Source organism: Aptenodytes forsteri, unplaced genomic scaffold (assembly GCF_000699145.1).
Source record: "Aptenodytes forsteri isolate BGI_AS27 unplaced genomic scaffold, ASM69914v1 Scaffold46, whole genome shotgun sequence".
NCBI lineage: Eukaryota > Metazoa > Chordata > Aves > Sphenisciformes > Spheniscidae > Aptenodytes > Aptenodytes forsteri.
The window spans coordinates 7,396,709-7,417,520 of NW_008794774.1; the positions used below are offsets into that span (position 1 = coordinate 7,396,709).

Sequence of the window (20,812 nt, forward strand, 5' to 3'; positions counted from 1 at the left end):
CCTACCCCCCCCCCCCCACCCCACCCCCCCACTGTCTGGGACTCCCCCTGGCCACCAGTAGGCAGCCCTGCCTCTGGTCTTGCCCTTAGACACACACATGCACGCACACACATATACCCCAAGCTGGCTGGAACTCACCTTTTGTGTGTCACTTACAGCAAAATATGTATTATGTCTCTGTTTTGGAGTATTTTTTAGTTGTTTAGGCTTAGGAAGAAAGACTGGCTTATTTGTTGGTATTATCCAGTAAGTATGAAAATACAATATGAGAAAATTGAATGAAAAGAGGCTACTAAACCATCTCTGACTCTTGGGGACCTTATAAATTATTCTGTGTTCTTCTGTGGTTACTGGAAGACTGCCAAGTCCCTTGTGATACCTGTATTCTTGCTTCTTAAAAATATGTGCGTAGTCTTTGCCTGCTTCAGTACTGAATTCAAGCCAGAATTATGCAGTATGCTTATACTTACCTACATAGCCTGGAAAGATAAATGGGGATATCTAGAAATAGTAATAGGTAATGCAAGAGGCGTTACACAGAAACAATCATATCTTACTTGTAAAATAAAAAAATGTAGGGAAGGGAGAAGTATTGCTTCAAATTTGAGATGTGCCACAAAGACAAGCTTTATTTGCTTTGGTTTTTTTTTTTTTTTAAATTGCTTTCTGTCTCAAAGAGTTACCATGCTCTGCAGCACAGGAGTTGGAAAAAGATACAGCTTACGGGGTATGCACTTGATGAGTTATGGTGCTGACCACCATAGTTCTGACCCAGGGAAGCAGTCCAGGATGTGCTTGCTGTTGAATACATATTGAAACACTGTGCTAAAGCAGGCCCGTTATACAGTGCTTTTGGAGACAACTGCATTTCTTAAGCCGGAGAAGTTTTTAAACCAGGTGACAGCTTTATCTGTTGCAGGTTGTCTGCTGTTAACCTTTTATGTCTCTTCTCAAATCTCTTTCAGGCTGGCCTTTTGTTCTGTTTTTTTCTTAATGGGTGTGTTTCATAATGCACTCAAATTGATACAGATTTGGGAGCATGTGATTTCTTTAAAATTTTTTTCTCAGTTTGACTGAATTTTTTGCATTTTAACTTTTCTTTATTGTCTTTCAAGCATTGTATTTAGTCATAATTTTGCGTTGTAATTAGGTTTTGTGGGGATTAGTCATTTTATATTTCTAGGCTTACATGATGCTAGTTCCGGTTTTCTTGTTTTCTGTCTTTAGACGCTTGAAATTTGTTAATGTCTGTATTAAAGATAAGGGTTTGTTTTTTGGATGGTATGTGGAAAAAGTAATTCTGACTCCTGTTCAGACACACAGTAACATTGAAAAGTCCAGTTTTCAGTCTGGAGAAAATTTCAGGGTTTTGCTGTAGAATTACTGATCAGGACTGTGAGTGTTATGTGGGCATGGAAGAACATGTAGAATTTATTAATTTATGTGAACTGCTCTGAAAAAGTGACATGAATTATTTACATCGTAGTCAAACCAACTGTAGCTGCGTTTCCAAGAAGTGTGTAACCTCCAAGCACATTTAACTCATTGCATTTCTCACTACAGCTTGAGGAAATAGACACACACAATACTTTGGAGGGAGGAATAAAAAAGGCAGGTTTCATTAGTCTTAAAAGAATTTTTCATTGTGGCATCTGTAGCAGCATTGGGGTTTTGGGGGGTTTTTGGGGGGTTTGGTTTGTTTTGGTTTTGTCTGGAAGAATCATAGAATAGTTTGGGCTGGAAGGGACCTCAGAAGGTCATCTAGCCCACCCCCCCCCCCACCGTGGGCAGGGACATCTTCAACTAGATCAGGTTGCTCAGAGCCCCGTCCAACCTGACCTTGAATGTTTCCACAGATGGGGCATCCACCACCTCTCTGGGCAACCTGTTCCAGTGTTTCACCACCCTCAGCGTAAAAAATTTCTTCCTTATATCTAGTATGAATCTACCATCTTTTAGTTTAAAGCCATTATGCGTTGCCCTGTCACAACAGGCCCTGCTAAAAAGTCTGTCCCCATCTTTCTTCTAAGCCCTCTTTAAGTATTGAAAGGCTTGCAATAAGGTCTCCCCAGGGGCTTCTCCTCTCCGGGCTGAATAATCCCAACTCTCTCAACCTTTCTTCATAGGAGAGGTGTTCTATCCCTCTGATCATTTTTGTGGCCCTCCTCTGGACCTGCTCGAACAGGTCGAGTCTTTCCTGTATTGAGGACTCCAGACCTGGACACAGTACTCAGGTGGGGTCTCACCAAAGTGGAGTAGATATGGATGCAGCATATTGGGAAGACGTATAGCAGTGAAGAGAAAATTGCAAACTAAACTGAAGGGTACAGCCAGCTTGAGCTGTCTGCAGCACACCTGTAGCACACTTCAAACCACAAGTAGCCATCAGTTGAATGGAAAAAATTTACTGGGCAATTTGCTGTTGTAGTACATCCATGCCTGTATATGAATTACATAGGGAAGTGTTGTGCTTTGCTCATTTTATTGTATTTTGAAGTTCCTGTTTTGTTCTGTGCATGCTGCTATCATGATGATAATGTTAGTATGGTATTTCATTTTAGTGAATACACAGGTGGTTGCAGATTCAAGATGACAGTGTTTATACAAAGCTTGAACTGCAATGTTGATACTTGCTTTAGGAAGAACCTGCAAGGCTACACAGCTTATTTACAGTTCAAAATAAGAACAGGATCTAGTTCCTAGATAGTTCTTTTTGAAGTATTTTTTCAGTGTCCTTGGTATACTCCTTGTTGAATTGTGTGTAGAACAGCTGTCCTGGGATGTTACAAGTCTGACGCCAGTGGAAATAGTGAGCTGCTAGAAGTCAGTTCTGACTCCTCAAAGTTAGGCATCTGGTGGAAATGTGCAAAACAAAGTGCTTTATGTTCTTTTCAGGATATCTTTTCCCATTCTTACTTTGTCCACTTAATGGTTCTTTCTTATTTTCTTAGAATGGCTGTTATTTTCTTGCACATGGATGAATTCTTTCTCTTAAACTACAGATTTAAAATTCTGTTATAGCTTTGTACCTCTTCTAGGGGGTGGTTAAATAACACAAAACGGGACAATTAAAAAGCAGAAAAAAGGCATAACAAAACATGCAAGCAAGTCAGAACCTCACAGTACTCAGAGCAAAAGATTCTTTCTCAGACAGCTGTGGCAAGAGGGCACTTGAAGCTGCTTTTGCTGCTTCATGCAATGTTTTGCTTTCTTTTAATTTGTCACCTGCTTCTTGTCACTCCATTTAACTTAAGATACCAATGCTGTGTGTTGTTTAAAACCTTAGAGTGAAAAATACTGGATCACAAAGGCACTGGTGGTCTGTGGCAGGGAGAAATAAATATATTGCACTAGGAGTTCCTAGGTTACTTTTCCTGACATGGTAAAACTCCAAATAACCTGTGCTAGGAGAGCCATTTGCCAAATGGTGGTGGTATTGTTGCTGATCACCCGGTACAATGGCATGCTGTAATATTTGTGGAATGAGCACAGTGTAGAGTGCATTCAGAAAGTTGTTACTTAACTGTTTTGAAAGAAGTGGCAGCCTTGAGCATTTTTTTAAGCCTTTCTTGACAAGTGGCTTTATGCTTTTTAAGTTAGAATATAAAAAAAAAAAACATCCCACATTTTCTTTGAAAGGTAAAGGAAACCATAGATTTGAGTATTGTTTCTAAAAGTGCAAGTTAGTCTTCTGAACTCAGGATATAGGTTTACCTTGGTCATCCAATTCACAGCTAGAAAAAAGTTTTCTGCATTACTAACAATGCTAAGGTTTCTGATAAGAAGTGTTTCATTCATGAGTCTATTATCATCAAAGGTCTGGGGTTTTGGGTTATATCCACTATAATGGATTTGAGGGGGGCATTGTATAAAGTACATCGCCAATTAAGACTTTTTTTTACCAACTCTAGTATAGAAGTGGCCTTACCATATACTATTTTAGCCCATGCTATAAAGTTTACTTACTGTGCTGGGTACAAAGCTTTAGGTGCATGAAATATTGACCATATTATTTCAGTACAAGTTGGAAAGCTGATAGCATAAAAGTAAGCAATCTCAGTGTCTTATCTCCAGGAAACAAAAAGGAATCCTTTAATAAGGAGGCATGTTAGGAATAGGATGGTATTGCTGGAAAATAATACTTTATTTCTTACATGCCATTTAGAGCTCCGGTTGAGAGGAAAGGTGTGGAGTTAATCAATGACAAGGGGATGAATGTAAAGCTTGCAGGTAGAGAAAATTGTGATCCCACCATGACAATGTGATCCTAAGCCAGCAATCAGAAATCAGTCTTCTAGATGAATTTTCTCTTGTAACTGCAAGAGACAGGTTTTTGAGGGAAGACACAAAGCTTAAGGTAGCTTATAGATGTTTCATTGACCTAGATTTTTTTGGCAAGGTAGTTATTAAAACTTCATTTTCTCACTTAAGGTGGGAAGCACCTAATTGTGTTCAAAGGGCAGGAGTAAGCAAAATGAATTGCACTTGTGTGTAAAAGCAAAGCTGAGCTGATGTAGAACCGCCTCTGCATCTCTTCTTTAACTTAGTTTCTTCTTGAAAATCTCTTTCTATAAGTTAGCATTCAAAACTAGTATGAGTAGTACACCCCAACTAGGAGTAGTTTGACAGGTCCACTAAATAGTCTGTAACCAGGGATACAGGCCTCAGGCTTTGTAAATGAATTAATTGTCCGCTAGGAAAAGGGTAGGTAAGTTATGGCTACATGTTTTGACACCTGCAATAGACATACATCTGCCCTGTCCTGAGAAACTTTTCTTCAGTTCTGATCCAAACTGCTACAAGTAAGGCAGTTTTCTTGTGACTAGCTAGCCGCGTAAAAAAACCACCAAGGTAACTCCAGGCTTTTTATTGTCGTTTCCTGTTTCTGTGTGTAGACTGTCTCTAACTTGGTTTGCTGCAATAGGTCTTTGAGCTGTATGATGAATCAGTGGCATATTACAGCAAGAGGAAAGGCATAATGCTTTGTTTATTAACTATTTGATATAGTTGTTCAAAATGCAATTTGATAGTAATTCAAAAAAAGCAGTAACTTGCTGAAAAAAAAAAACCTCCTGAAGTAATATGGCACCTGAGCAGAATGGCTTGAACTCTGACTGTAGAGAATGATTTTCTTCTGAATTTATTGGACTAATCTGGAATGGCTCCACTGACTAAAACTCACAGTTTTAGAGACAAATTTAAATGCAAGTCAGCAGAGTTACAGAAGCTTTAGAGAGATACAGGGAGAGGAATTTAACATGAAGTTGTTGATGTTTAGCATGACATGAGTGGGTTTACCTACTTTGTTCTGCTTATTTTAAGCCAAAGCTTTTGTTCACCAATACAGTAAATAAGATTGCTGAACACAGCCTCTTGAGCTAACTATGGTGGTCTGACTACTTCAGAATTAAGAAGCCTTTCAGCCTGGTGAAAAAGTCCTTCCTGGCATTGGGAAAGATGGCTCGTGCCCAAATGCAATCAGAAGGTGAAGTTCAAACTGCATCATACTTTCTGTTTCCCTAATGATCAGCAGAAGTCTATGTGAATTAGAAACTGTTGTTTAAAATGCAGAATGCAAACCATAATTTGTTGATAGTGTAACTGGCTCACATTTTGTTCGCTAACAGGGACTACAAATGTTGGGCTTTCAGTCTTTTAAATTACTGTGGTCTTTAAAACACTTTTCTGCAAAATATGTAAAGTATTCAGGTGTCTTTTTAGTAGTATTATGTAAAGCAATCAGTATAATTAGTAATACAGTAGACATTCTGCTGGGTAATATTTGGAAATTTGGCATGAGAATAATATTGTGCTTAACTGGGGTGATATTTCCCTTCTCAGTCATTAGTTAAATGCAACCAAGGACACATTCTTCAGTTAGCAATATCTAATGCATTGCTGTCTTCTAAATCACATTTTTTATTCCAAAAGATCTTAACGCTTTAAAACTGGGACTTACTGTCTGGCTCAGTTGAACTTGAGATCACCTGGCATCTGTCTTGACTCTGACAAGTTATTTTAGTTCTGAGCCTGCATAATGGGTCCACAGAGATTATTACAGTGTGGCACAGCACTGCACTGAAAGATTATCACATGGTTTCTTGTAGGTGCAATGCTCTCTCTAAGGCAGGAAGAATTACCTAGGATGCGTCTGGTCTTTCTCTTGCAGTTGAAGTAGTTAGTACAGGGGGAGAAAGCATTGAAGCTCACAGATGGGGGAAGTAACCGATTACTTTAATGAACTCAATGGCCAGTGTGATGGCAACAACCACTAACAGATTGATGGCAAAGTTATACTTTGGGAATTGCTTTATTTGGTTCTGTGTTTTATTCAGTTCCACATAAATACATGGTGCCTTATAAAAGATGGGGAAAGTAAGTGGTAAAACAATGATCGGAATGTCCTTTAAGTTAAGAAAGTGGAAAGCTCATCACAACAAACTTGTTAAACATTTTGAGTCTTCAGTTCCATAGGGCACTTTCTGAAGGACGCAGTGGAAGGTGGTGTGCAGCATACTAATTAGAAGCCTGTTCTGAAGAAGAAAAGAAGCAAGGCAGAGGTTGGGTGTGGAAAGAAGGGAATAAAAAATGGCTATTAATCCCAAGCCTATTTTTAAACAGTCACTCATATTAACTTGAATCTGTTCCCTTGGTGTTAGCAGCACTTGAACACTCAGTTGAAACCCAGGTGTTTGTAATGGAATGAAGGTCTAACCAAGTAAACACAGATACGTTCTGAATGCCATGTCTTTGATTCATATTCAAATCACAGTGAACTTTGGCTAGCAGACCTCAAAGCTTAGCCTTGCAAAAGGTAAATAAAATGTCCATAGGGCAAAACGAAAAAGCATCAACTTTGCAGCCAAACTGTGGACTACCTGTACTACAGCAGAGTATATGGAAGTGTTGAGATGTCATGGTGAGGGTCATAGCGTAAAAAGAATTGTGGTGCCTTTTTTTTTTTTTTAAGTGATCAAGATAATCAGTAATTTTGCTGCTAGTGAAAATCTGTTACTTTGTGGTTCAGATGATTAGTGGTTGTGGCTGTGGATGTTGAATTGAAAACGTGATTGCCATGCAAAATCTGAGTTCAAGAATTGCGTTTCAAAACAAAAGAGGGTCAGAAAAAGAGAATGTGCATCGAGAATTGTATCCTCTATGATTACAACTCCACAAACAGGGTTCACAAACATTGCTTTCATGTTTATTACAACTCCACAAACAGGGTTCACAAACAGTATCTCCCATTTCCACACTGAATGTTGGTTTTATAAGGAGTCTCTTGTCTCTGTGGTAAATTAATGGGGCATTTAAAAAACCTTGCTAGGTTCAAAAATAATTACTGTAATTGATTTTGCAGACATTGTTCTGGTTATGCTTTATTTTTGTTTTTTCTTACCCTTTCCATGAAGAGAGCCTACAAAGGACTTGTGTGTATGTACCTCCTCCTTCCCCGCTGAGTAAAAGCCTTTTCATGGTGCAAGATTAGTGATTATATTAGATCTGTTTTTAGCTGAGGCATTTTGGAGTAATGATCTTGAAACACTATGGAAGAAAATCCAGAAATCTTTTTAAAAGGCTGATGAATGAAGAGTAGTACATGGGCTTTTAGGCTGTCTTAAATCAAATCACTGCAGAGGCTGCACTGACACATGCTGTTCATGAAAGACTTAATACAGTCCTTCTAATCGGATGAATTTTCTTGTTGTGCAAAAAATGTTATTACACTCTGTGTGAAACCAGCTGTGCTGCAAGGGGAAGAAAACTCATCTGACTGAGAAGTCACTGGCGAATAGTAGCACAAGATCTATTACCATTATTAGAGGATTATAAGGCTCTAGAGGACATCCATTCTCTTATGGTCTTTCAACTGCTAGAATGAAATATTTTAGTAGTAAATTACACTCTTCTGGGAAATCCATCTGAAGATGCATTATTTTGTGTTCTTTGGGGGCTGGGAGTGTATTAAAAAAAAAGTAAAATGCATTTTTATTCGGGTAGAAAACATGTTCAAGGATATGTTGAACTGGATTTGGCTCGCTCAGGTGGTGCCTGTGGTATTGTTCTATGTCTGATTGTGTGAACTTTGGAGAGTAGCTGTAGGGAAACAATCATATTATAGTCAGGTCTTGTGGACAGATTCTTCATGTTTGAAGCTTATTGGTTAGGATCGTGCTGGAGTACATGAAACTTTTGAAAACCTAGCTTATGTTCTCTAAAAAGTGCTTCTGATTTTTGAGAGCTGTTTATTTTACAGCTTTTATAAATAGAAACTTATCTTCATTTGTGCACTTACCTAAAAAACTGGTTCCTTCGTGTGACTTGTTCAGTACTTTTGTCTTGCTCGCTGGAGCAAGAAAGACCAGAGTACTGAATGCTGTTGAAAACCTGCTCATGTCACTGCCTTGCCTACTGTAGAACTAGATTGATTCTGCCTCTCTTCCAAAATCCAGCCTAACATTTCCCAGGAATAAAACCTGAAACTCTGCAGTGACATTTATTTCCTGCCTTTTGGTTGGCTTTTTGTGGGGGGCCTGGAATGATCTCTTAGTGTTATAACTGACCCAAAAGAGTCCTCTGGGATAGGCACGCAAGCAAAGAAGTGTGGTGGGAATAATGTAAAGTAGTATCCTACATTTAGAATTTAAAATGGGGACGGCATATGTTAATATGTATTTGGATTATGTTTTTTTGAAATGGGTTTTTCCTTTTGAACATGACTTTACTTGGCTTACTGTTTTCTGGCTGTCTCTTATTCTTTGTTTTGACACAAGGGCTGCATGAGGACAATTTCTCTTCAGTAAAATGTAAGGCAATGTGAAGGAACAGAAGAGGAGGATTATCTTCTTTCCCTGCTATCCTCCCTTAGCTTGTGCTTTTGAAGAAGAGCATGTCCTGTAGCTTAGAAAAAAGAAATCAGACTACCAAATGGCAGAGAGTGAGAACGGTTTTCAGACCTGTTTATTAAATAAAAGCATTTTGTCTCGCATGTTTAATCTTACTTTAGAAAGGAGAGCTATTGACATACCTTGGCATCATTTTTGAGATGCAAATTAATTTTAAAAACGAAAAACATAATCTTGAAACCCTTCTTCAGGTTGCTAATGACAGACTTGACCTAACCGCTGCATCCTCTGGGAGTGTGGGAGACACAGAAGGCAGTGTCGCCAGGCAGCATGCCTTTCCCGCTCCGGAGCTGCTTCCTGCCTACTGGGAGCTAATGAATCGTTGTATCAGCTTTTCAGAGCTGTTAAGCCCTTGACGAAGATTTAGCATAAATTTAATATTGAAATTAGTCCCAGCATTGTTTATCCACTACATGAGGGAGACGGAGAGAGGAGCAGCTTTGCTGTACTAGAACATTTCAGCTTTTTCCTAATCTTATAATTTGAATATGCAGTTCAAAACAAGTACACTTTAAAGGACAATACATTTAAGGAAATACGTAGTTGGCGTTATAGTAGCACATGCTTAGTCTTCTCCTGATAATTTTGTAAATCAAACTTAGGATCTGTTTACTAGGTGTTAGTGTAAAAGTCATTGTAGAACTTCGATTTCATACCTGTCTAGTGTAGAATAAACTTCGTAACTAGAAAATTAATGCAGACACAGGACTTGGAATGAACTCATCACAGCTGATGAAGGCTAGGCCTGAGCAGACTGACTTTAAAGCGTTTGAATGCTTTTATAACTAAGGATTATGAATATAATTTATTTTGATTGTAATTTATTTTTAATGTCATTCAGTCTGATTGCCATACATGTAGTCCATCGTAGCTACAACTGAGAAAAATGCAGGAAGTAGCCTATTGAATAGAGAACTAGCTTAAGACCAAATGGAGTCGCGCAAGACCCTGCCTCTGGCAAAAGGAAGGGGCACTATGGGGAGAGGTCAGAAGGAAGGAACTTAGGTAAGGAGTCTGATCATTGTAATGACTTATCTGACATCTCTACTGATGTTTTATGTAGCCTTTTTGTCCAGCACAGGGTAAACCAATGATAGCACTTATCAGGGATGGGTATGGTTTAAAGAATTAACAAAACCCTCTTATCCTCAGAGTTGAGTCTTCCAACCATGCTGCTGCATACAAAACTTTCTGGCTAATATTATTAGAAGACATTTCTTCCCTGTTCACACGTTGTGTTAACAGTTGTATGGAAAACTTATGTATCTTAGTGGAGGAGCACACGTGACCTCCCTAATAATTTTGGGACTTAAAATGGTGATGCAGGTTGCTGTGTTAGTGTTAATGATTGCCCCCCTGGAGGTATGGAATGTCCATTGCTTGCTCATTGCCCTGCAATTTACCTTGTATCATTCAAAGACTTAGGTAACAGTAAATCAGGTGATCTTTTTTTTTTAACACTCAAGGTACAACAGGTGCCCAGAAATAAAACTTCTTCCATCTATCAAGTCTCCTAGCGTCAAGGGGATTTTTTTTTTCTTCCTGTATTATTTGGTTTCTGTGCAAGCTTCCCTTTCCCTAAGGCTTGATTTAACCAAAACAGGTTCTTGCTTTGAGGATGTTGAGCCTTTGGTACTCAAGTCTCCTTTTGGGTTCTGTTAAATTTAATCAGGAAGTTAATTTTAGTTTTCTTCCTGTGTACTAATGAACATAATTTTCTCTTATGCAGTGCTGTTGTCCCTTTGGCATGGGTAAAGTGGGGAATACAACTGCATTGTGCATAGGTTAATCTAAACAAATCATTACAGTTGGGGAGTGGAAGGAAAGGCAGGGCAGCAAGTTAAATCTCATGTTTTGAATGAAGGTTTCATTTTTCTGCTTTTCATTGTTAATGGAGACATCCTATTACTGAATTTTGCCTGGGACCAGAATTGATGTAAATCAAACTCTGCCATGTGCTCGTGAGTTTGGAATGACTTGCTCCCCCCACCTGCTTTTGTGCTTTAAAGAATATCATGATAACAAGGAATACTCCTTGTGATGCAGGATTTATAAAATACTGTGATGATGGTCTTGAAAGTGTGACCAAGCATTTCAAAGACATTTAAGCTAGGAGGAATGTGCTGATTAAGGCACATGATGGGATAAATTCAGGGAAGCCCTCAGAGAGTGGGATGGGGGAGAAAGATCCCAATTGCTACACGTGTCTGAAATAGCAGTTGAGTTGTGATGAGAATAAAGCCAGGTGGGGAGGAGGAGGAGAAAAAAAAAAGACTTATTCTGAACAGAGAAGGAAAGGTAGTTCAGAGAATTCCTGAGGAGCTCCCTTCCCCACGTTACATTAAAGCCCTGTTCCAAGGTGTTGTGGTTTAACCTCAGTCAGCAACTGAGCACCACACAGCCCTCCCCTCCCCCCCCCCCCCGATGGAATGCTTGAGATAAAAAGCTAAATTTGTCACTTACAGCTTTGCATATTCAGATGAGCTATTCTCACTGCCACCTTGTATGCTGATCTAAGCTATAAGACATGCACAGTTAGATAAACAAATAACCTCCACTTAATTATCTCTGAAATCCTGAAAATTGATTGCTGTATTTTATTATACATTGGCTTTTGAAACCTACAGTTGCAGCCTAGATTCCTATAAAAGCATCTGTACAGATTTCCAGTCCTCTGTTTGTGTAAATCTAAGTCTTGTGATATGGGTAAGGCAGGATGTTTGTTTAACCCATTTGCAATTTACATTTTCGGTGTGTGCAAATTTTTAATTCATCTAATGGAAGAAGTCTTGCTCCTACAGCTTTTATGTAGAAAACTAGTCATGTGTATAATCGGAGGATTGAATGTTCTCTTCAAAATATTTGTGCTTCATATGAAGTTTTAGCTTGAAAGATCCTGCCTGATTTGTATCTCTGATACCTTATTTCTATTTTGCTCACCTGCCATTCATTTTTTATGTAAAAGATAACTTAAAGGAATTTAATTTGTACATGTTGTGGTTTAACCCAGTGGGCAGCTGAGCCCCACGCAGCCGCTTGCTCACTCCTCCCTGGTGGGATGGGGGAGAGAATCAGAAGGGTAAAAGTGAGAAAACTCGTGGGTTGAGATAAAGACAGTTTAATAGGTAAAGCAAAAGCCACGCACACAAGCAAAGCAAAACAAGGAATTCATTCACTATGTCCCATCAGCAGGCAGGTGTTCAGCCATCTCCAGGAAAGCAGGGCTCCATCATGTGTAACGGTTACTTGGGAAGACAAACGCCATCACTCCGAATGTCCTCCCTTCTTTCCCCAGCTTTATATGCCGAGCATGACATCATATGGTATGGACTATCCCTTTGGTCAGCTGGGACCAACTGTCCTGGCTGTGTCCCCTCCCAGCCTCTTGTGCACCCCCAGCCAACTTGCTAGCAGAGCAGCATGAGAAACGGAGAAGGCCTGACGCTGTGTGAATGCTGCTCAGCAATAGCTAAAACATCCTTGTGTTATCAGCAGTTTCGGTCACAAATCCAAAACGTAGCCCCATGCAAGCTACTATGAACGAACTTAACTCTATCCCAGCCAAAACCAGTACACAACAAAAGCTGGAAAACTGCCCAACTTATCTTCAATCCAAAGGTCTGAAAGAAAGGGGAGGGAGGGTGCTAGCTAAGAAGATGCTTTCAGTTTAGAATAAACAGGTGGGAAAGCAAGGCAATGTTAAACTTGTATTGAAAGTACTCCTGGGTGTGAAGGTCTACTCAAATGAATACTACCTTAAACTCAGCCAATTGTATTGATTTTGTTTTGAAAGATTTATAGTAAAGCTAGTTCTCTGTCTAGGCAGCTGATGGGGTGATGACTACCTCTACAGATGGTAGACAACAACCTTGGGAAATAGAGAGAGGGAGGGACACTTGTCAACTAGTCAAAAATGTGGGGAAATTTTGGTTTATAAAAGGATTTATTCTATTTCAGAATGTCAAGTAGTATTTGGAAAACCAGAAAAAATAATGTATTATAGTTAATACAGATTCCAGAACAAAGTTTTTAAGTTTGTGGAAGCACGAATTCGGATTGCTCAACTGTAAGATAATGATGTCTTGTAGAGCAAACAGTATTTTTTGGGGTCTGTAATTTGGAACCAGTAATTACAGAGGGAAGTATGCAATATCCAGAGCTCTTGGATTTTTATTCATTATTTTTGCTCTGTAGTTTCTGTGGACTGAGACAGACCTTTGTGCAGTGAAAAATGTTATCATCTGAAGACATCTGCTCATGCAAAAATGCATATTGAGAGAATGTTGTAGCAGAATTTCCCATTTATAGTTTTTGGAACCACTGTATGTATAAACCACCCATATACATATAAAGGGTCATCTTTGCCAGGATAAATTTTCAGAGGTGTAAGATTGCTGAATTATCGATTGGATTAAAGATTGGATCCAATCTTGTAAACATTGGATTTGAGAGTTGCTCAGTCTTTTCACTCAGCCCAGTACGTTTCAGATTTAATACACATTTGTTCCCCTGCTTTAAGCCTCAAATCTTGGACTTACTGAATGAATTTTCTAAAGTTACAGTAATTTGAGGTTAAAGAGGAAAAAAACTCTTCGAAGGCTGACTCACTCCAGAGGTAAACACTAAAAGTAAAATGGAGAACTCTATACCCTGTTTGCCATGTAAGGAAAATAATTTTCAGAAAGCCAGAAGACTCAGAAATAATTGTGTCCATCTACTACTGCTAAATACCAAATTTCCTAATTAGCTTTTCTGTTCTTGGGAATGACATTATCTTTTAACACAAGTTTTGTCTATGGAAGACTAACCCATGCGGCTAAGTGAAAATCATTACTACTGTATAAAGGTAGAATGTAAATGAGTGCTGTGTAATTAAGTATCCATAAAATCAAATGGGCGGGAAAAAAGCAAGGCCATCATGAGTAGACTTAGTTTTACAACATAGTGATATAAATGTGCACAAGAAAAAACTGAAGGACCTGCAGGTATGAAAATACTGATAATCTGATCTAAATAAGAAGGGAATGGAGGTAAGTAAGTCTCCTTTCCTTTGTTGTCACTTCAGGGGCAGCTCTTTGGAAGTTTTGTACCATATAATAAGAATGCAGTAAATTATGTTGTGATATATGGCAGGTTTGTGGGATATGATAGTAGCATCATCAGAATTCCTCTGTAATGACAGAACTGAATTGGAATAGTTTCTTCAATGATTTGGTATGTATTTTAATGTACTGTTTCCAATTACATGTTCCTTTCAGTGTGCCTGTAATGGAATTTCAAGTAAAAATGAATTTATTGTGGAAATTAGATTATTGCAGTGGTTACAGCTGAACATGCACAAGAAGGCGCTTTTAAGATGATAACTTAAAAATAAATAAATTGCAAGTCCTATGAAATTACAGACTTTAGAATTTTCCTTTGTCTTTCCTATTAGCAAAAAAAAAAATGCAAAAAGGTAGGAGTTTCTAGTATGTTCTGACAAGTTCACTGTCCTATGTAAGATAACAAGTTGGCAACCTGGTTCCAACTTTATTTCCTGCTTTTGTTTTATTTTAGGTCCCAAATCTGATTCCAGTTCTGATATTTAAATTGGGAAGACCTTTGGAGCCTGCACTTTACAGGGATATATTGTATACATTGCCTACACTGGGTGTACACAAGGTCAGGATGAAAAATTTTTAGTAAAACAAAAACTGTATCAATAAGAGGTCATTTATTTATAAAAAATTATTTAGACTGAGCAATGCATGGCTTGTTTAAAATAACTGATTTGTAAGCTTCAGCGTAACTTTTTAATATTTTGGATGGGATATGATACTTGGTTTAAAGAGTGAAATGTACGTTATGCTTTAGTGTATCATCACTGTAACAGCACTGTATCATCATTTTATATATATATAAATATCATAAGAAGATGCTCTTGGACTCATTATGCATTAAAGTTTTTCAGAAAATGACTTCCAGTTTCTTTCTGACGTTGCAGTTGAACAGTTATCTCCTTGTACTTGGTTGTAAAATAATGATTTGTAGATTAGTCTTTGTTCTTGGACATAAAAAATAACAGTGACGTTTGGTTAAAAAATTTCTTCCAGGTTTGTGTAGCTCAGATTCTACGTGCCATACACATGCTGGGGAGCACGCCAAAGCTTAGAGCAATTGCTTTGCGGCTGATGACATCCTTATGGGAAAGACAGGTTAGAAAATTCTTGTAGTGTCACTAAGATAAGTGTAGTTGAAAAACTCCATTACCTCTAACCAAGGAAGGAAATTAATTTTGGAACATCGCTTATACTAGTATCTCATTATCAGCAGTATAAAGTAAATTGTGGAAGTTGTGCCTATATTGATTCTGTTTTAGTGAAAAATTTCAATAGTATGTCTCTCATGAAACCTGCTTTTCATGTCATCAGGCCTCAGACTGGAATTAGAAAAAAAAAATTGAAGGACTGCTTTCTGCTTTTCATAATGTGCAGTAAGAACAAGACCTTAGTTACATGGCAATAAGTTGCTTCTGTGTTTATAATGTAGCAATAGAGATTTGGTCTGCAAAAGCCAGTTGGATCTCAATGCAGCATTAGATTCCAGTAATGAAGAAAAGCAAAGCATTGTATGCAATAGAAGTAGTATTTAGAAGTCATGTAAAAGTGCTAGCAATTGAAAATCCTGTCACCAACTTTTGAAGGTGTGATGATAATTTTTAAATTTTTTCTAGGATCGAATATACCCAGAATTACAGAAGTTCTTGGCGATGTCTGATATGCCCTCTTTGTCTGTTGATAAAGATTCTCAATGGGAAAAGCTGATTGCTAAAGCTGCTTGTATAAGAGATATATGTAGGCAGAGGTAAGTGCAAGTGTTATCTGTCTTATGTCTTTGTAATGGAAAACAATTTTTTTTCCAGAAAAACTGCATCATTATTTTTACCTATTCTGTTATATTAATTGTGGGTAATATTTTTCTAGTTGTATGAGATACTGACTCAGGCACTGCTAATCTCACCAGCTAGTAAGTTTTGGGGTTTATATTATAACTAATAGAAAGCATATATAAATAATGTTACAATTAAAATGTCTTCATCCTGAAACAAAACATGCATCCTATACTGATCCAGAGTAGAAACTTAAAGCATACCACTTCCATATTATAAAAAGAGAGTGATGAAACATTAGAAGAAACAACTAATGATCTGTCTATTTTTTGATCTATTCAAAGAAAGATTGGGTGCTTTTCTGAAAAGTATATTTTGTCATGTGGAAATTACTGGTCTTTATTAAGATATAATATTGACCACAGAACACAGTTGTACGAGTCTAATTGGATGATATATTGATCCTTTCCAGCTCTAACAATCCATGAATATTAGTACTTGATAATAATTTACAGTTCCTGGAAAGATTATTTTTAAACACATTATCCATTACTTCCTGGTTTTATGTGCACAATACCATCTTTTCTCTTTGTCACCTATCTTTTGGGTTCCACTTTTCACTTTCCTCCTTGAAGGTCAGTTACTAACAGCTGGGAAGATTCATGTATCTTTCAGTCATCAACAACAACAACAAAAAATCTTAAAGAAAATACCCTTTCCTTTACCTCTTCAACCTTCTTTAATTTTGCAAAACAGCATTTTTCAAGAAATTAAAAAAGTGAAAAGCAAGAGATAAATCTCAATGCAGCTGTAGTATTGTTTTTGCCAGGTAAGTGGTGTAGTTAGAGTTCAGGTGTATGCACGTTCTTTGTGCTTTTAGAAATTATTTGGAAGAAAGTGAGAGCAAATAGAGGAAGCCTGAATGTTCCATGCATGTAAATCACCTAGCCAGGTGCTATTTACGCAGAGTTCTTAAGAAATAGTATGAGGAACTGCTGAATCAGCAGTTGACACTTCCCCCCACCACTGCCCAATAAAACTGAATAGATACTAAAAGACTGGAAAGCGAACGAGCAGCCCATGCAGTCATTGAAGGAGAGACAAATGACACCGCAGCAGCAAAAAATTTGGAAAAACGTTCCTATCTGATGTAAGAGGGCCAAAAGTCTTTTGCTGCCAGATTCTCCACCAATACACAGTAGTGAGTACTTACAGAAGACTGCAACAAAGAAGCAAAGAATAGTGCCTTTAATAGCACACATGGATTTTCCTTCTCAGTCACTTCTTGAATGATGTAATCTTTTAGCGTACACACCATCCTTGCACAAAAACTTCCACCACCACTTGGTGACCTTTTATTTGGAAATTGATGCCTGCTGATTTAATTCTCCATGTCAGTCAGCCTTTAGAGCTCTCTATCATATCCTCCCTTGTATCTTTTTTTCCCTCCCAGTTTTAGTCTGTTTTAGTTGTCACTTAAACAAAACCAATACTTAATGAATTTTTGTGTATAGAATAGAACTTATGTGTATGCATGAATATTGCCTTGTATCTTCATGTTTTTTCCTTTAGGCCATACCAGCACGGAGCAGACATGTTGGCTGCAATTTCCCACATATTAAATGAATGCACAAAACCTGATCAAGCTTCACCCGCTGCCATAGTGTTACAGGGTCTTCAGGCACTTTGTGAGGCTGAGGTAAGATTAAATTGGCTTGTCCCTGTGTTTTGTGTTTTGCTTGTGGATCACGGACTTTTTTTTCCTAGTTGGCTTTTTTTTTTTAAGAGTACATTGGATTGTTGCAGAATTTTTTTTTTTTTTCTGACATTTAATTCCTCTCTTCCAACATCAGTTTATTGTTCCTGGGTAGTTATACTGTGGACTTCTACTACAGCAGGTGAACCCTTCAGTGCATGGGTTGGAATTTTAGGTCAGCTTCACAGTTTGTTTCAAAGACATCCTTTCATGTATTTTTTTCCTTGAGATTTGAAAAGAACAGCTGTTTGGCACATAATTCTGATTGGCTGAAAAGTATGTAAACAATCTCATTTTTGATACCTTCTTACTGGCCCGCCCTGCTGGATCTCATTCACGTAGTGTACCTGATAGGGAGAGAAATCACTCCCAAATCACTTGGGAGGCTTCTGTTTTACTCTAATGCATTCATTACTTACTGATGAAGAAGACAAGCATTGGAACATGCTGCCCAGAGAGGAGGTGCTGTCTCCATCCTTGGAGGGTTTCACGTTCTTTTTGGATATGACCCTGAGCAACTGGGTCTGATCTCATAGTGACCCTACTTTGAGCAGGAGGTTGGACTAAAAATATCCTGAGGTCCCTTCCAGCCCAAATTGTCCTGTGATCATACGATATCCCTGAGTTAGGAGCCAAGGCTCTCTTTTTCAACAGTGACATCCCAGACGTGGTGATGCAGGCACAGACATGCTGTTAATCACACTATAGGCAAACTGTGGACTATGCAGGCTGTCTGAGTTAGTGGACTAATGATAGCCTGCAGGAATATCTAATCACCAGTTCTCTGCCAAACAGCAATTTTAAGTTTATCCACTTCTTCACTTTTAGTGCAGTGTTTACTGCAGTGAGGCCTATCCAACAAAATCCAGCCATTGCCACATCATGCATTTGGAATCACATCAGCAGTTCAAGAACAACATAGTAAATGGTTAGCAGTCCATAGACATTAGTATTCAATATAGTTAAAAAGCTTCAGACAATGGCTACTAAGAAGCAACTTATTCAGGATAATTACTGTCTTTGCTTTTGGTATGGAGTTTGGCTCTTCTTAAGGTCACGTAAATTCTTTGAATGCTGGTCTCAGTATTTAAGCAGTGTTTTCCCAGGCTGGATTATATTTAGACTTTGTTTCCTGCAAAGAAGCAGGAGCTATGCCTATAACAAATGTCACATCCTACTATAAAAACCTCCTTTGAGAACAGACATACTGTACCACTGTTGAGAAGTGGAAAGCTGAGACAACTCCAGGTACTCGGAATAGAAGGAAGGAAGGAAGGAAAGAACCACTTTGTGGACAGGTACCAATTTTTCCTGTCCTAATTCTTACAGGCCCTCCTCAGCTTGCTTTGTTTTCCCAATTTTATGCCAGTGTAATGTTCTGGGAGACAGCATCTGCCAGCCAGGTATACTGAAACTTTATAATAGAGAATTCTCTTGTGGTTTGGTAAACTGCTTAACCATTTGGTTTAAGTAATGCAGTCTGTCCCTTATTTAGTATTTAGACTCCAGTTTGCAGTGCAGAAACTTTATAGGGCATAATCATAGAGGTTGGTCAGAGGGTTTTGTTTTGGTGCTTTCTCTCTCTGCCACTGTCTCAATAGATAACCGTGGGAAAGGCATTTAATCTCTTTGAGCTTTTCCATGTGCAGCTGCTTAGGTGCAGGATTTTAGTGAGCACATAATTTTCAGTCAACTTCTGCACCAGTATAACAAATTATGGTTTCATATGTATAGCATTGATACAGTTGATGATGGAACCCTATAGACCATGTGGTTTTGTCAAAGCTGGGTTCCGAGAGTCTCAGAAAGGCTCCTTTGTAGAAGTAATGCTATAATAAAACGTTCTGTAACATTGATTTTTTTGGTCGAATGTTGTGGAAGAACAGTTTTCCATTTTGTTGACTGCAGTAATTGTTTTGTGTACATGTAATGGTTTTACCCAAAGTATATACTACATGACTAGCATTAAGAGTATTAGCTTAACTTTTGTGGGACTTACAAGAAGGGCTAGCCCCCCCTCCTTTTTTTTTTTGGTAGGTATAACAAAAGGCCTTTAATGAATAGTGCACAGTGACTTGCACATCAAAAATGTAAAATACACACAGTTCTTGCCAGGTCACATTTCCTATTTCTGGGCAAATATTTTTGGTTTTTTCCAGTGATTTCAACGGAAGCCGGTGTACTCCCTATGAGGCCATCTATCCTGGCATGTAATTGATTTCACGTATCAAGTACTGTACACAAGCCAAGAAACATTCAGGAATGAAAATGCTAAGCATAGTATTTAAAACCCCTTTCCAAGCTTTTTGTGGAAATGGTTTCTTGCTCTTTATTCCTTCAGTTCTATTTTATTAATCAGAAAGAAACCAGCATAGCATAGTAATATAATGAACTGAAAAGTTGTGTGAGAAAAAATTATGTTGACTGAGTTTAACATTTAGTAGGAATTACAAAGCTGGATGTTGTTTAAACAGTGTACACTTAACGCAAACCCACCATTTTAAGAGTACAGTTTTTGAGATGTTGTCAGAGGATCATTACCTTCTTCTTGGGCTCAAGTTTCTGCCAGTTTCAATTTCTCAGGTCCGATTTACTCTTCATTCTCTTTTTGCCTTACTTTATATACTTGACCTTGTATGTAGTTAACATCATAATTTCTATTTGAACTCTTTAGCCAGTACTGTAGGTGCAATTCCTTACCTGTGCAGATCTGCTGTTGAAGGGAGCTGCCAGGCTCCCAGGTTGAACTCTATATAGGTAAGGGTTTTTCCACATCCTGAATGAGTGAGATTTTACTTGATTTTACTCCAAGTTGACTAGGAACCTTATTGGCCTTCATTCAGTCTGACTGGTCTGGTGAACACCCAGTTAGAATATTTGCCGTTTTACTGCATTTCCCTATTACCTGCTATTGCTCCTAAAAGTGCTGCTGCTGCTTTTTTTTTTTTCCAATCTGAACTTTGTGGTTTATAACCTCACTGAATGAAAATCATGTTACCAGCTCCACTTGCAAGTCAGCTATCCATTTCAGAATATCAGAAAATCAGAATATCAGAAAATCCATTTCAGTGCATCTTCATCACTGGTGCGATTTCTGGTTTTTGAAAGCTGGAAATGTCAAATATATTGTGGGAATGTAAATTTAATTTTTCCTCTTATGAATGTATTATGTTATATCATAGAATCATAGAATAGTTTGGGTTGGAAGGGACCTTTAAAGGTCATCTAGTCACAAACAGTTCCTCCTTTTGCACCTGCCTCTGCATCCAACCTCTTTTCATC

General features: G+C 38.2%; 1 protein-coding gene across 1 annotated transcript in view; it reads left to right on the top strand.

Moving 5' to 3' along the window:
* The window catches only part of FOCAD (focadhesin), a 121,917-nt gene that overhangs the window by 32,082 nt on the left and 69,023 nt on the right, over positions 1–20,812 (top strand). The window contains exons 12-15 of the mRNA XM_009274297.2: positions 14,463–14,567; positions 14,999–15,100; positions 15,619–15,749; positions 17,347–17,473. Coding sequence (XP_009272572.1) covers positions 14,463–14,567; positions 14,999–15,100; positions 15,619–15,749; positions 17,347–17,473 — 465 coding nt within the window. The remainder of the gene's footprint in view (positions 1–14,462; positions 14,568–14,998; positions 15,101–15,618; positions 15,750–17,346; positions 17,474–20,812) is intronic.